The following is a 16,074-nucleotide window of genomic DNA, read 5'->3' on the forward strand; positions in this document are numbered from 1 at the left end:
GCCCCAGAGCTCAGCACCTAATAGGAAATATATGCATTCCCGAATTCTTATTGAAATTGGACTTTATCTCATTCCCAGATAGAACTGAGTCAAGATTTCCTGGAATGACATTCAAAAATAAAAGATTTATATAGGAAAAAAAAGAAAGATTATAAAAAAAATGAAAACTTGTCTCTTTTTATTAATAAAATTCCACCTTTTTCCTCACCCAATAAGTAGTATGTAAATCATAATATGAGTTTGGGTGATAATAACTTTTTGAATAGCTGCCAATCAGTTTATTCCATGACCCTGATTTTCTTCAGAGGTTGGGATAGGAGTTGTTTGAACCCTACTGGCATATATATTACTACCAATTAATAGAGCCACAAACCAGCTAATTATCTTTTTAAAATTTAGCACCTAAAAAAAAAATAAATAAATAAAATAAAATAAAATTTAGCACCTAAATTCTAAATTGTAATATTTTTGTCTTTTGTCTTGAGATTAGTTTGCATTTTCTAGCAATGAGATTTTTCAAGTAGTCTTTAATTATACCACTAATCCATTGTATGCATCTGTGTTTTTAAGAGGTCCTTAAAAGTACCACCAATTCTTTATTGATTGCCTTATGTGTGATTTGGGCTTATTTCATTTATTTTGTTGATACTAATTGTGGTATCGGAGAATCAATGGTAAATGTAGATAGAATCAGAAACAGACTTCAAATTGATTTTCCTCTGGGCTGTTATCTTTACTATTTTTGAACATTGATTTACTGAGGTAAGACAAAAGCAAACTCTTTAAGACTGGAATAGATTACATTTGGGATACTCATATTGAAGAACTCTTGTGCATTAGATATGTGTAAGGCAAACTGAAGGTTTTATTAAAGAAAAAAATAGGGATCCCTGGGTGGCGCAGCGGTTTGGCGCCTGCTTTTGGTCCAGGGTGCGATCCTGGAGACCCGGGATCGAATCCTACATCGGGCTCCCGGTGCATGGAGCCTGCTTCTACCTCTATGTCTCTGCCTTTCTCTCTCTCTGTCTCTCATGAATAAATAAATAAAATCTTAAAGAAAAATAAAATTAGTCCTTCTTTACATAAAGTTTATTACGTTCTGTGCCCTGGGCTTTCCATGTTTAGTACTGTGATGCCAGAGGGCTTATACCGCTCATTGGTGGGTCTTGTTAGAACTCAGCTGCTTTATAGGTGTTGGGTGGAGCTTAAGGGCTCAGGTTCTGGAGTCTGATGACTCGGGTTTGACTGTTGGCTTCAGTTTCTGTTGGCTGTGTCTCCCGGCGAGTATTTTATTCTCTCCAAGCCTAACCTTCCACATCTTTTCTGTATGTACAGTAGTAGTGCCGATCTCATGGGATTGTGTGTATGCCTGAGGGTTGAGTCAGGCAAATAGTAAGTATGCAATACATTATTTGCTGTTAATTAATATAAGAAGAGCACTAGATAAAATTTGAATACCCACTGGTCTTTCTCTTACTTATGGTCGTCTTCGACTTCTCTGTTTTCTCTTGAACCATGCATTTATAAATGTTCATTTAAGGCTTTAATTTTGGGAAGGTTCTCTTTAAATATTATATTTACCAAACACATTTGGTAGTTTACACAATTGTGTTCTGACCCTTACACCATTAAAATTTGGATATTTTTGTCTCTTCAGTTCCTGCCTTATTTTCCCTCAACTGTGTGATTAGTTATAACTTAGTTGTAAAATCATATTTCTTCAAGTGTCTGGTTAATGGTAAGTAGCTATATATGAGCTTTATAACCACTCTTTTAAAAGTAGTTGACTTAAATACTTGTATAAGGAAATGCTCTGTTCTGTAATCAAAGAAAGCACAAAATGTGGATAAACAGAAATTGTAAAAAGTACCCAGAGAAGAAATACTGGAGTTGAAAAGTATAGTAACTTTCAGTTAAAAGAAAAAAAATTCACTAGTGGCTCAACAGATTTGAGCAAGAAGAAGAAAATAAGTGCCTTGCAGGTAGGATAACAGGTTATCTGGTCTGAGGAGCTTGAAGTAGGAAAACTCAGTGAGGCCCACAAGAGTTCACTTTGTAATCAAGCTGTGGAAAGACAGAGAACCTTAGAAGTTTCACTCAAGGACAACTCATGGAAAAGGTCCTTGGTTAGAACAGCTGATCTCACCTCAGAAACCATGAAGGCCAGTAGGCAGTAGGATGCCACGTTCAAAATGCCGAAAGGAAAAACTGTCATTCAGGAATTTTGTATCCCATAAATGCCATCTCAGAAAGAGTGGAGAAATGAAGTCATTTCCAGGTAATAAAACCTGAGAGCTCCTAGAAACACAGACCATCAACACCAAGTCCTGGAGAAATATTAAATCTGAATAGATCTGTAGCAAGTAAGAAGATAAAGTCCTTAATCTCAAAAATTTTCCAGTAAAGAAAAGCCCAGGACTAGATGGCTTCACTGGTGAATTCTATCACCTATATAAAAAGTTGTCACTAATTCTTCTCAAATTCTAACAGAAAATGGAGGAAAGAACATTTCTTAACTCATTTTGTGATGCCAGTATTGTTCTGATCCCAAAGCCAGAAAAAGACAACCCAAGAAAACTACAGACCAATATCCTTTATGGATATAGATGCAGAAGTCCTCACAAAGTACTAAAATAGACTAGAAGGTAAAGATTGTACACCATAACCACGTGAGACTTATCCCAGGATTGAAGGTTCAATGTAATTAAAATCAATGTAATACATCACACTAACAAAGTGAGGAAAAACACACAACCCAATTGATGCAGAAAAAGCATTTGATGAAATTTGACACTCAGACTAAGAATAGAAAGGAACTTCTGCACCTGATCACAGACATTTGTGAAACCCTAATGGGTGATATTATGTTGGTGAAAAGATGTACGCTCTGTCCCCAAGATCAGGGGCAAGGTAGGAGTTCCATTTTCCCTACCTCTACTCAGCATCACACTGGAGGCTCTAGTTGAGGCAGTTAGACAGGAGAGCAGTTAGGAAACAAAAATACTCATATTGGAAAGGAAGAAAAATTGTCATAGATGACCTAATTTTATATATAGAAAACTGAAATGTTCACAGTATATACCTAATAAGTTTTACAGATTAGCTGTATAAAAGAGCCACACACAAAAATCAGTCACATCTTTATATACTTGAAATTAACAATCCAAAAATAAAATTAAGAAAGTAGTACTATGTATGCTAGGGTTAAAACTAATCATACACCTAGGGAGAACTTAAAGGAAGGGGGTGGAAGAATTGCACACTGAAAATCCATAAAACTGTTGAAAGAAATGAAAGCAGACCTAAATAAATGGAATGGCACCACCATGCTCATGGATTAGAAGATGTAATACTTTTAAGATGGCAGCAGTTCCCAAAATGATTTCAGATTGAATGTAATCTCTTATCAAATTCCAGTGCCCTTTTTTTTTTTTTTTTTCAGAAATGGGAAAGCTGGTCTTCAAAGTTATATAGCAGTGCAAGCCACACAGTCTTGAAAAAAAGAACAAAGTTGGAAGACTTACACATCCTAATTTCATAACATATTATAATGTAGAGCATTCAGAGGTGTGGTACTGGCTGCCATGAGTATAGACAGCCAGTAAAAGAGTAGAATTGAGAGTCTGGAAATGAATGTGTTCATTTTTGTTCAGTTGATTTTTAACAGGTGTTCCAAGACCAGTCATTGAAGAAAGAATAGTCTTCATTAGGTGGTGCCGGGACAGCTGGATATCTACACACAAAACAATGAATTTGGGCCTTAGTTGCATACCATATATAAAAAGTAACTCAAAATTGGGATCCCTGGGTGGCGCAGCGGTTTGGCGCCTGCCTTTGGCCCAGGGCGCGATCCTGGAGACCCGGGATCGAATCCCACGTCAGGCTCCCGGTGCATGGAGCCTGCTTCTCCCTCCACCTGTGTCTCTGCCTCTCTCTCTCTCTCTGTGACTATCATAAATAAATAAAAAATTAAAAAAAAAAATTAAAAAAAAAAGTTTCTTTAAAAAAAAAAATAAATAAAAAGTAACTCAAAATTGATATCACACCTAAAGCTGTAATATTTATAGAAATTAACATAGGTGTAAATATTTGTGGATTAGGCAGTGGTTTCTTAGATATGTCACCAAAAGCTTAATCAACAAAAAAAGATAAATTGGATTTCATCAGAATTAAAAACTTACATACGTTGAAGGACGTTATTGAGAAAGTAAAATAACCCATAGAATGGGAGAACATATTTGCAAATCATATATGTGGGAAGGGTCTAGTATCCAGAATATATAAAGAACCGTCATGACTCGAGCAAAAAGATAAATACCCCAATTGAGAAAAAGACAATGTCCAAAGCAGAGATTTTTCCAAAGGACATCTGCAATTTGGCCTTAAGTAAGTACAGGAAAAGAATCGAAACATTAGTTATCAGGGAAATGTGAATTGAAACCACAGTTGGACACTTAGTATTAAATTAGTGATACGGTAATAGGTATATGTTTTATTAGCATTCAGTAAGAAAGATGAGTGACTTTCAGGTCTGTGCACCAGCTTTTAACAGGTGATGAGAGTATATGATTTCTTCTGGTGATGGTCATGGGTACTGTTGTTTGTTCTTTGCACTTATAATGGGAGGACAAGCTAAATTTCAGATAGAAGTTAGTACCAATAAAAGTGGAATTCCCTTCCCTTTCTGCATTCTGTGTTCAGGAACCCCAGCTCGAGAACCCTTAGAGCAAAACCTCCAGGAAAAGTTTTGAACTGGCCCTGAGGCTGTGGGTGGGAGCTCATTTCTTGTGGAGTTAACACAAACGTGAACTTGTACATCAGGCTTCAGTTCTCCTGCCTTGGGCTTGGTGGAATGCCAGTTGGCTGTGGGACTGGGAACCTTTTCTGCCCTTGCCTGTCCTATTGGAGCTCTTGGACTTTCCTTCTCTGATCTAGCTGTCTTTTTTTTTTTTTTTTTTTAATTTATTTATGATAGTCAAACAGAGAGAGAGAAAGGCAGAGACACAGGCAGAGGGAGAAGCAGGCTCCCCCGACATGGGATTCGATCCTGGGTCTCCAGGATCCGCGCCCTGGGCCAAAGGCAGGCGCTAAACCGCTGCACCACCCAGGGATCCCCTGACCTAGCTGTCTACTCCTTGCTGACTTTCTTGCTTTAGGCTCTTGCTAAGAGCAGGAGATCTTAGTCTCTTTGCTGCTGGCTATTCAGAGCTTGTGCCATGTACAGCCTAGTTTTGTCCTTCCAGGAAGCTCTCTGGAAAGGGTTCTCTCTCTCCTGCTGCTGAGCAGTGGTCAGTCAGTGTCCTGCCCTAGCTGCCCTGGGTTTGGCTGTTCTACAGCCCAAGAATGAGTTTCTTTTTACCTGAAAGAAAAACTTATAGGTGGCCTCTGAGCTTTGCGGTTTCTGGTATGGAATCATTAAAAATAGTCTCTAGGTCTTCTAGTTGGTATTTTACTGTGAATTGTTGTAAAAATATGGGACCCCTTAAAAAAAATATGGGACCCTTTAGCCCAACCAGCAAGAACCGGTATCCAGCTTAACATTGTTTATCTTCTGTTAGGAAGTGCAAAGGTGGGCAAAAATAGAGCACTCTAAGAATTTACGGATATTGTAAATGATTAGAAAGTACTTTCAACATTTGGGGAAACGTTTCTAATTATTTTTGGCTATTACAAAGCAGTATGAATGAAAACATTTGGTGTTTTACTACTGCCACCTAGAGAAACTATCCGTTAGGCCTTCAGGAGCTCCCCATGGGTTTTCTCCCCAGTGACTGAGGTGAGCAAATTATGCCAGTTTAAAGTAAGAATAACGGAGTTGGTGTTAATTTACTTGATTTTTATTTTTTGCCTTTGGATAATTCTTGTCAAAGGGTGAGGGGCTTCAATAAGGAGCAAGAAAAGATGGACAGATAAAAAGGTCTTTGCAGAATTTGGAAATTTTCGAACTTACTTAAGTGTTTACTTAGATGCTCCAAAAAGATTCTAAAAATCTACACCCTTGGCTTAGAAGGTCAGTGAATGAACAAGAGATTAATGCAGTGACTGCTTTAGGGAATATCTGTGGGTGCATTGGCACTCTTGTTATTCTGTTTCTTTTATAACTTTGCTAAGAATTACTGAATTTATAAGTTTACCATATAGAATATCTTATTGTTTTGTCACTTCTGTGCCCCACCCCTGACACACTGGTTCGTTCATTTGCCGTGGATGTTATCTTTCCCTGCCTCGGATGTCATCTTTCCCTGCCTCGGGTCTTACCACCTCCAGTCTCCCCGCCTTGGGTCTGGAACCACCTTAGCTGCTCTGGGTGTGGCAGAAGAGGTGCCTGCCTTTTGACAGTTGGGAGTTGGGGTCTGTGTGTAATAATAGATCTGTTTCTTAGAAACTAAGCTGCTTGCTCAGAAAATTACCCTCCTCATTTCTGTTTTTAGTAGGGAGACTTGGCATTTGTCCAACAGTTAATGAGAAATCATGGTACAATTATGTCACTTTTTTTCTGTTTTTTTCTGTGTTTGACCCATGGTGAAAATCAAAGAACCTTGAGTGGAAAATGCATCAATGAAATAAAAGCAATTATGTTCTGGCCTTGGTTTTTTTTCCTCTATAACTATATATTTTTCAGAGGATTAATTAAATGCTAGGGTGTACCTATTCCTCTCGGTGTTTGCTGGGAGAGTGATTGTATGCAACTTTGCCCTCAGATGAAGTGATGCTTTCATAATTTCGAAAGACTGAATTGTCTGAGTTTTTTATCTTTTAAAATGTCTTATCGCTCTTACTGATAAAAACTGATAAAAACCTGACTGTGCTCTATCAGGGTAAATTAGTGTTTTTTGTTTTGTTTTGTTTTGTTTTGTTTTTTGTAGAAACTAGCTCTTCTCTTTAAGCGAATAACTGGTAAATACAATTCATATGCAATTCATCTGGTGTTGAATGGTAGGCTACAGAGCAATCATAGCGTGATGATTGGGTGACCTTTCAGGTTACTCATGGTGGGCTTATAACATTTTTTAAATTTTCTGTCAGCGATAATTGAAGTATATCTTACAAAGTGATAATAGCTTCATTATAGTAGGACCAGTTATTCCTCAAAGCAGTCACTAGTTATGTGTTTAAAATTAGGGAATATAAATTTAAAAATCTAAAATATAAAAATCAATAAATACTTTTGTAATTGCAATTTATACCTAAAAATAAGAAATTTGCATTGAAAATACAGATAGTGCTCTTATCTTCATGGCCATAAATTATTGGCATTTATTCAAATATCTACTTACAAAGGAGATTGACTGTAATTGATATCATCTAGCCCTGACTTAAGGATTGAATATAAGTCCTTAACATCATTAAAAACTTTGTTTCCTTAAATATTTATCCTTGGGAGTAGATTTCCGTGAACAGAAGAAAATGTCTTTTTTCTTTGATTGCCTTGGGAAAGTTATCTTACTGAAAAGTTTTTTTACTGTCACCATATGTTCACTCATTGGCTTGAATTACTTAGTTCTTTTGGATAGTATTTTTTTCTGATTTAAAAATACTAATTGAAAATTTTTGAGCCTGTTAACAGAAAAAGTTTATTAGTAATTTCATCATGAATAGATGACCTGTTAATATATTTTCTGTATTTCTCTGTGTCCATTTCACTGTGTATACTTGGAATTTTATAACCCTTTAACTTTTTTTAAAATGTAAAGTAAACAATGAGAAAAACCTTTCCAGCCTTCATTGAATATATTTCTGAAGCATATGATTTGCATTCCTGCTTTAACCAAATAAGGTGTTGTGTTTTTTTTAATAATGAAAATTCCGAGCTATTAAATTTTATTCTTCTGTACCAAGGCTTTATAAAGCATGATCTCTGAAACTGCTGTATATGCTGTATAGCATATAAAAGTGTATTTTGTGGATATATTCTTTTTTTTCCCCCTGGGAACAAGATCTGTTTTGGTTTTTTTTCCACTAAGTTCTCAGTTTGTGATAGTTAAGAATGAACTTTAGTTTTAATGACTACGTGATACTATTTTGTAATTTGTTATATATTCCTTTGTCTTTAGTAGTGTATTGGAAAGTGTAAAGTACCCTGGCCAAAAATATATTACTCCAGTAATGCAAGGATAATATTCATAATTTTTTTCATTTATATTCACAAATGAAACTGGCTTATAGTTTCCATTTTGGGTTTTACTATTATTATTATTATTATTATTTTAGATTTATTTATTTGAGAGGGAGAGAGTAGGGGAAAGGGCAGCGGGAAAGAGAGAATCCTCAAGGAGACTCCACACTGAGCCTGGACCCTGATGCAGGGCTCAATCCCAGGACCCTGAGATCGTGACCTGAGTTGAAATCAAGTCAGCCACTTAACTTACTGAGCCACCCAGGCACCCGTTTTGAGTATTATTTTTATAAGGTTGTGCTAGTGTTACAGAGATCCATAAAATAAACTCAAGCAGTCTGTATATTTTTCTGTGGTCTAGAATACTTCAATGTAACAATGTCTTTTTTTTTTTTTTAATTTATTTTTTTGTTTGTTTTTTTTTTAAAGTGAAGTAGGCATTTTACATTTCTGATTTCAAGTTCTCTCTCCTTCGGTAAATTTTGGTTATGTTTTGCTAGGAAACCATTAATTTTATATTGTTATATAATTACTACAAATATTTTAAAATTCTTTAAATACATTTGTCTCTGTGGATATACTTTCCTGAGGGTTGTATGTTGTTCACCTGGTGATTTGGAACTTATGTAAGAATGACCAAAGAGGGACTTTAGGTATGTTATGACTTCAGTGGATTTACAGTCTTGCTAGGGAGCTGAGTGCTATTGGTCACATGGTCAGTGCTGAGTCTCAGACCATTCAGCTTCTAACTTAAGACAGTACCAACTACTGAGGTTCTGGTTCAAATGCCATTTCTCCCTAAAATGAACTAGGGCTCCTTGGGTGAGTGGCTGATTCTTGGTCTAGGGGAGAAGGAAGATGAGCCTAGAGCATCTTCCATACCAGAAGCAAGGAAGACTAAAGGTCAAGGCTAAAGGACTTTGCAGCTAGCTTGAAGAGGCTCCTGTCATCCCAGAATGGGAAACCTGGAGTGCCAATAAGGATAATAAGTGTATGGACTGGAACACAGATCCATATAACTCCATGTTCATGATGATAGAACACCATTGGAAGCTGGAAAATAAAGATGTTACCAAATACCTCAGCCTCTCTCGACCTGGTCAACTTTCTTCCCTTTTAATCTATTCATCAAATTAATGACAGCGAGAGTTTCTGATGAGGCGTCCTAGCTCAGAGGGAAAGACAGTGCATTCAGAAGAAGGTGCTAGCTGGCTCAACCACTAGACGAATGCCATTCTGAAGGAAACCTAGACCCTACATCATGTCCAAGGTAAATCCTAGAGGGATGAGGGACCTGAGCTATGAAAATAACATGGCAGGAATGCTGGAAGAAAATTATGTTGGATGTCTGTGTAACCTAGGAAGACAAGAAACTCAGAAGCCACACAGGATGATGTTTACCTACACAACAAAAATGGAGCAAAGCAAAAACATGAAACATACTGTAGATGTTGGTAAATGATTAAGTTACAAAACTTTGTAATACTTGCCTCACAAATGGTCATGATCCCTAAGATAACAAACAGTTTTCATATATTGATGAGAAAAGGACAAAGTCAGTAGAAACATGGGTTGAGGAGATGAAAGACAGTTTACAGGAGAATAAAAGCAAATGACCACCCATATGACGAAAACGGCCCCAACTTCCTTTGTCAGAATAATAACAGTACAAGCAGCCATGCTTTCACCAGCTGATGGGCAAAATCTAGAATGGCGCATCCCACTTGTGGGAGTGTCTGTGGACACCACCGTATGGAAAGGAAGGCTGGCACATCTGTAAGGATTAAGAATTGCTTTGACTCAGCGGCTGTTAGAAATTGAGTTATAGAGCTAAAAGCACTAGTGTATTAGGACATCACTGAAAACTGAGAGTGGTGCCGTTATTGTGGTAGGAGATGGGCTAGAATCAGTAGCAATTTAGCTCTATTTTACCCCCCACTCTCCGTGCCCTGTTGTCAGGAGGCAAGCTGGTCGGTGGGGTCAGCAAAGGTGTTGAGCACTGTGAATGGGGAAGAAGCTTCTGAGCAAAGGTGGTTCTCAGAAAGGTCACTTAACGGCAGTGCTGCTTGGTAGACTGGTACTGCCTGCCTGCCTGCCTATCTGTCCACATTAGCCTGTAGCCAGCAGTCCACGAGCAGGGTATGGCAGTGTTGGCCCCGCTGTGTTCCAGACTTGCACATGGACCTCTGGGCAGCGGCCCTCACACCCAGACCCTCATAGTTAGCAGAGGTTACAACAGATAATCCTCTTGAGGATCATAAATCTTCAGGAAAAAGCCTGTTTCATTATACTTCCACTTAAAAAGCCTGGAACATCTAATCATTTAGAGAGTGATGTAGCTAAAATGCTTTCTAAGACAAGTTTCGCTGTATAAAGGCTCAGTCTCCTGTATCTCAAGAGCTTGGCTTTCAGAATGGCTTCTTCCATGTTGCCGTTAGTGGATAGTGTGCCGTGTCACATTCTGATGTTGCTATGTCTCTTTTCTCAGTTCTTTGTAGCCTCAGATCCAGCAGTTAAAACAGACCGGCTATGGCAGGACAAGTACACCTTACGGAAATCGATGATCCCTTCCTTTATTACAATGGATCAGTCCAGGAAGGTAAGGCCAGAAGGGAGATTCGTGGTTTTGATATTTTAATCTGTATCTACCTGTATGTGCCTGCATCAGGTGACAAAACTTATCATCTTAAAATGTTATTGCATTATAGAAGTGTGTATTAATTGAATGTGTTGACCTATAAATATGTGTGTGTTAATAATGTCTTTTTAGAACTCACTTGATACTATCCCAGATATTCTTGTTAATTTTTAATTAATAGTTTGTTGCTCAGGAATATTTGTAGTAGTTGAAGGATCAATGATTTTTATGTAAAAGTAACTCTAGGATGTTTTCTTTTCTAGGTCCTCTTGATAGGAAAATCAATAAATTTCCTGCACCAGGTTTGTCATGACCAGACACCCACTACGAAGATGATAGCTGTGACCCAGTCTGCGGACTCACCCCAGGATGGTATGATGGTGATCGCTGTGGTGAGGGTGTTGTGTATATATATTGCTGGAAGCATTTTTTTGTCCAATAGGACTGACACGTTTTCTGAATTGTTATCCAGAATACCTTAATATATAGTGTGATGTGTGTAAAATATTACTATGTAAATTTTGAATTCCCTTTTTTATGTGGACTTAATAAGTATTGGACTAGGTGTGGCTGTTTTATTCATAGTAAATTACTCTTAGTAATCTGTATTATTTTTAAAAAATGATACAGCGATAGTTTGCTGAGATAAGAAAGGAAAACTGTTGCTCTTGGTGGCTGCACCTATGACAGCGGCTTATTCAGGAATCAGCAGGAATTCACAAGTGTTGATTGTATTCAGAGTGCTGCCCTGCTCTAGATGTTCTCTGGTTCCCTCATTCACCATTGTCCTCTCCTACTTTTCGCATCATTGCATGGTGTTTTGTGCACGGACAACTTTCTGGTCTTGGCTGTTTCTGTTCGCGAGCTTATTCTGACTCATGCTGCATATGGCACAGCGTGGCAGATGTAGGCAAGATGATACCAATTATTGTACATGACAATGACTATGCCTTTCATTAGCTTACGGTCTAGCTATGAAGATAAAACATGGAAAATAAAATGAAATAATGAATAGTAAATACTAAAAGATAAGAAGTGCTAAATGAGATGTATGGATAAATTGCTGTAAGTGTACAGTGCTGTAGGGTTGGTGGTAGGCAACTATGTGAATGCTAGACACCAGAACTTTTTCACCTGGCATCACCAAACTTTGTATCCTGTGCTGGTCCTCGCCTCCCCTCAGCCCCTGCGACCTCCACTTGACCCTCTGCTTCTCTGAGTTGGAAAACTTCAGATTCCACAGACAGGTGATACCAGACAGTATTTCTGTGTCTGCATTATTTCTCTTACCATAATGTTCTCCAGTCCATCTGTGTTACCACAAACAGCAGAATTGCCTTCTTTTTTTAAGGCTAAATCATATTCTCTTGTGTACATATGCCACATTTCCTTTACATATTCATCTGTAGATAGATGCTTGGGCTGCTTCCATATCTCATACTTAGGAGATTACTTAATGCTGCAGTGGACATAGGCTGCATGTATCTTTTAATGTTTTTATTTTCTTTGGGTAAAAAACCAGTAGTGGAATTACTGGATCATATGTTAGTTTTTTATATTTAACTTCTTGAGGACCTTCCATACTGTTTTCTGGAGGGTCTGCAGCAGTTTGCATTCCCGCCAAAAGTGCATGAGGGTATCCCTTTCTCCGCATCCTCACCAACACCTGTTGTTTCTTCTGTTTTTGATTCTGGCCATTCTAACAGGTGTGAGGTCGTACCTCCCTGTAGTTTGATTTGCATCTCCCTGATGATGAGTGGTGTTGAGCATCTATTCATGTACATTTTGGCCCAATTTGATTTTTAGTATCTGAGAGGATTCACTAGATGAGGTCTCCAAGGTATTGGAAAAGCTATGTTGAAAATCCAGACCGAGGTCCGGGCCAGCTGTCGGGCTTTGGGAAGTGCCTGTGTCACCATGCTGGTTAAGGACAGGGCCCCTTAGTGTAGTGAATACTCCAGCTGTTGGGGTCAGATGCCTCTCCCTCCTTGCCCCAAGTGCATTCATCACAGACAATTTAGCATATACTTCTTAGGGATGCACAGACCCTAGTTCTTAGAATAGAGAGAGATGTGACCCAAGAACAGATTTTTGGGAAATACCCCAGTTGACGAGGTAGAATAATGAAGGAGAGCCAGGAGACTTGTGTTGACAGATTTTGACCTTTCCCTGTTACCCAGAGAAGACAACTAGCTCAGGCCACACAGTGTGGTACCCGTGCTCACTGTGGAGACGTGCAGACAAGGATTTTTGCCAGTGAGGCAAAAGTCGTTATGAGGCCTGCAGTCGTGCCTGGTGGATTATGGCCACTATTGAGTTCTTGGACTGCTCCCCTTGGTTACGTTGACGACAGCTCAGCCCCTTGTCCTCCCTGTGGCTTTGGGCTACAGGGCAGGGGTTTCTTTGCCATTAGGCTAGGAGTATGGTTAGAAAGATAAAAGATAGGAAACCTGGAAAGACTGACAGGAACACAAAAGGGGAAAAATTGAATTTGTATTTCACATTTGAAAAATTTTGAATATTTGAAAAAAAAAAAAGAAAAAGAAAAATTTTGAATATTTGGAAGTGTGACCAAAGAGTAGAGTCCAGTTTTACAAATGAGAGTGGAGGATAGGCCCCAACTGTTAAGTGTTGTCATAGTTTTTAAATAAAATCAAATACTTAGTTTTATAAACTGTCTTGTGCCATAGAAGTATGTTAGCAGGAAAAAGCTCTAGTATGTGTGTAATATCCTTGTGCTATTTCTTTGCAGTATAAAACTATGGAAACGTTTACTTTTTTTATGTTACTGCTTGGAGTTAGGCCTGCTTTTATTCCATGTTCTCTGAAAAATCTCCCCACACGTCTTCCCCCATGGTTAGCTTCATGTCGTGGCTGCATGTGACAGCACCAGACCTTCAGCCAGACTAGCCATTCACAGAGCTCAGTCTTTACATGTGCCATCCTGTTTGTTCTTGAGATGGGTTTCAAAAGTGTCATGTAGGCACGTGTAGGCGATTTCAGCATTGAATACCTCCCTTATACTGCACTTTTCATCAGCGTGTTTTAGTGTGGTTTTGAGTTCATTACACAGTAGAGGATAACTTGACCTTTATATCTGGAAATGACCAGCTGCTATTGGGGCTCCTCTTTCTGGTCACAGTGCACAGGCTGCTTGCACAGACGGCCACACAGCAGCATTTCCAGTTTCTGGGGCTTGGGGCTCACGCCTTCCTGAGCACACACATGGCCTGTCATATCTGTCTCTGAGGCCATTTGTGGGTTTTGGCAACGGCTTTTGTACGTGGCAGCCTTTAGTTTTATCTTTATTAAAATACAGATTATAGACATTTGTGTACTTCTCCTTTTGTTCTTTACAGCTGCAGATGTGTTCACAGATTTGGAGAACGCATTTCGGGGGAAAATTGATGCGGCCTATTTTGAGACCAGCAAGTACCTATTGGATGTTCTGAACAGAAAGTACAGCCTCCTGGACCACATGCAGGCGGTCAGGCGGTACCTGCTTCTTGGCCAGGGGGATTTCATAAGGCACCTAATGGATTTGCTCAAGTAAGAAGACTGCATTTTTATGAATACACATAGATTCAGCATGATAAAGAGTCTTAGGGTTCTTGTTTTAAAGAATCAATTGCATTAGAGGAAAATGTGTTGAATCCTCATAGAACATCCTGGTAAGATGAAATCTGAAGAGATAAAGTTCTCACATAGAAGTCCTTTCATTTGTTCATTTCCCGTGCCTTGGAGATACTGTGGCACTGACAGTCCAGTGTCCAAAGGGTGTGCAGTGGGTCACCCTTAGAATCGTGATGTCCATATGTGTGATTGTCCTGATTTAATGAGGATCTCTCTTCCCATCGGATCTCTGCAGGGGATTATATAATAGTTCATGTTGCTACAGGCCAGACTTCAATTAAAAACTTTATTTTTTAACATATGTGGCACATGTAAGTATTTTCAAGTGAAGCAGAATCAAAATTAATTTTTTGAGACTTAAGTGTTTAACTTTCCAAAACACTTGGCAAAATTCTATTGACATTCAATTTTGTAAAACTTTTTAAAGATTTTATTTGAGAGAGAGAGAGTATGTGCGTGCATGCACGTGTGTGTAGAGAGTGTGTGTGCATTTATGTGCGTGTGCTTGTTCACGCTCTGGGGGAGGAGCTGAGGGAGAGGGAGAAGCAGACTCCCCACTGAGGAGGGAGCCTGATGCAGAACTCAATCCCAGGACCCTGAGATCATGACCTGAGCCAAGCTAGTTGCTTGACCCACTGAGCCACCCACGTGCCCCTAATTTTGTGAAACTTTTGTTCTCATATTGTAGTTGTTTCTTTTTCATTTTAGTGTTTATAATTTGAACTCTTTATGATTTTGAGTTTTTATAAATCTCATTAAGAATTCAAGTAACATTTTATTTTTTTAAAATCTGTTAAGACCAGAACTTGTCCGTCCAGCTACAACTTTGTATCAACACAACTTGACTGGAATTCTCGAAACTGCTGTCAGAGCCACCAATGCCCAGTTTGACAGCCCCGAGATCCTCAAGAGATTGGACGTGAGGCTCCTAGAGGTACTGTGGTCCTGGTCCTGTGTAGACAGTGAGCTCCCTGGCCAGCCCTCCCATCAGTGTTCCCTGTTTAAGTGCATGTAGTCTTACCTGGTGGATGGGGGTTGTGCCTGCTGCTGCGTGATCTTAGGTGGGCATAGGACACGCAGTGCTTGCCACAGGCCTGGCAGTGCATTGTGTAGTTAGCCTTACTCTTGTTAATGGTAATGTTGCAGAAGCCACAGGTATGATACCTGTTGGACGTTCTGAACAGAAATTAATAATAATACGTATCAAAATAATAAGATTTATCAAAAATCTATGTTTTTAATTTCAGTTTGATAGAAGATGATTTTTCTTTGGGGAATGAATATCAGAAACACTGTACACTGTTTGCTTAGCTATGATAAAGGACCATTAGCAGAGCCTGTTCGGTTTTTAAAATGTTGACTTTTAAAGGATTTGGGACATATAAGGCAGTGAGTTTCTGCCATAAAAATACAGTGAAAAATTTGAAACAGATTTTATCATATTCATTAAAAAATACGCCATTTTTTCCACAGTATCTGTAGAGCACCTCTTAGGTGCCTATTGTTTCAGTGCTGAGGGTACAGGAGTTGGCAAAAAGATGGAGTTCTCATGTGGCTAATGCTCAGAACTATTGAGCATTTTTCCAAAAATTGGGCTTTATTTTACTGCCTTTTCTTTGAGGACTGGCTGGATCCTTTGGCAGGAAGCCTAGCACTGGTGGGAAGGCCTGCAGTTTGTGTTTTTGCT

The 16,074-nt window shown here is 38.8% G+C and overlaps 1 protein-coding gene across 4 annotated transcripts in view; it reads left to right on the forward strand.

Moving 5' to 3' along the window:
* Positions 1 to 16,074, forward strand: part of TUBGCP3 (tubulin gamma complex associated protein 3) — an 88,509-nt gene that overhangs the window by 31,233 nt on the left and 41,202 nt on the right. For all 4 annotated transcript variants that reach the window (XM_041731034.1, XM_041731032.1, XM_041731033.1 and 1 more), the window contains 4 exons: positions 10,605 to 10,715; positions 11,018 to 11,126; positions 14,114 to 14,303; positions 15,186 to 15,321. In XM_041731034.1, the coding sequence (XP_041586968.1) occupies positions 10,605 to 10,715; positions 11,018 to 11,126; positions 14,114 to 14,303; positions 15,186 to 15,321 (546 nt within the window). The remainder of the gene's footprint in view (positions 1 to 10,604; positions 10,716 to 11,017; positions 11,127 to 14,113; positions 14,304 to 15,185; positions 15,322 to 16,074) is intronic.

This window comes from Vulpes lagopus, chromosome 16, assembly GCF_018345385.1.
Source record: "Vulpes lagopus strain Blue_001 chromosome 16, ASM1834538v1, whole genome shotgun sequence".
Classification (NCBI taxonomy): Eukaryota; Metazoa; Chordata; class Mammalia; order Carnivora; family Canidae; genus Vulpes; species Vulpes lagopus.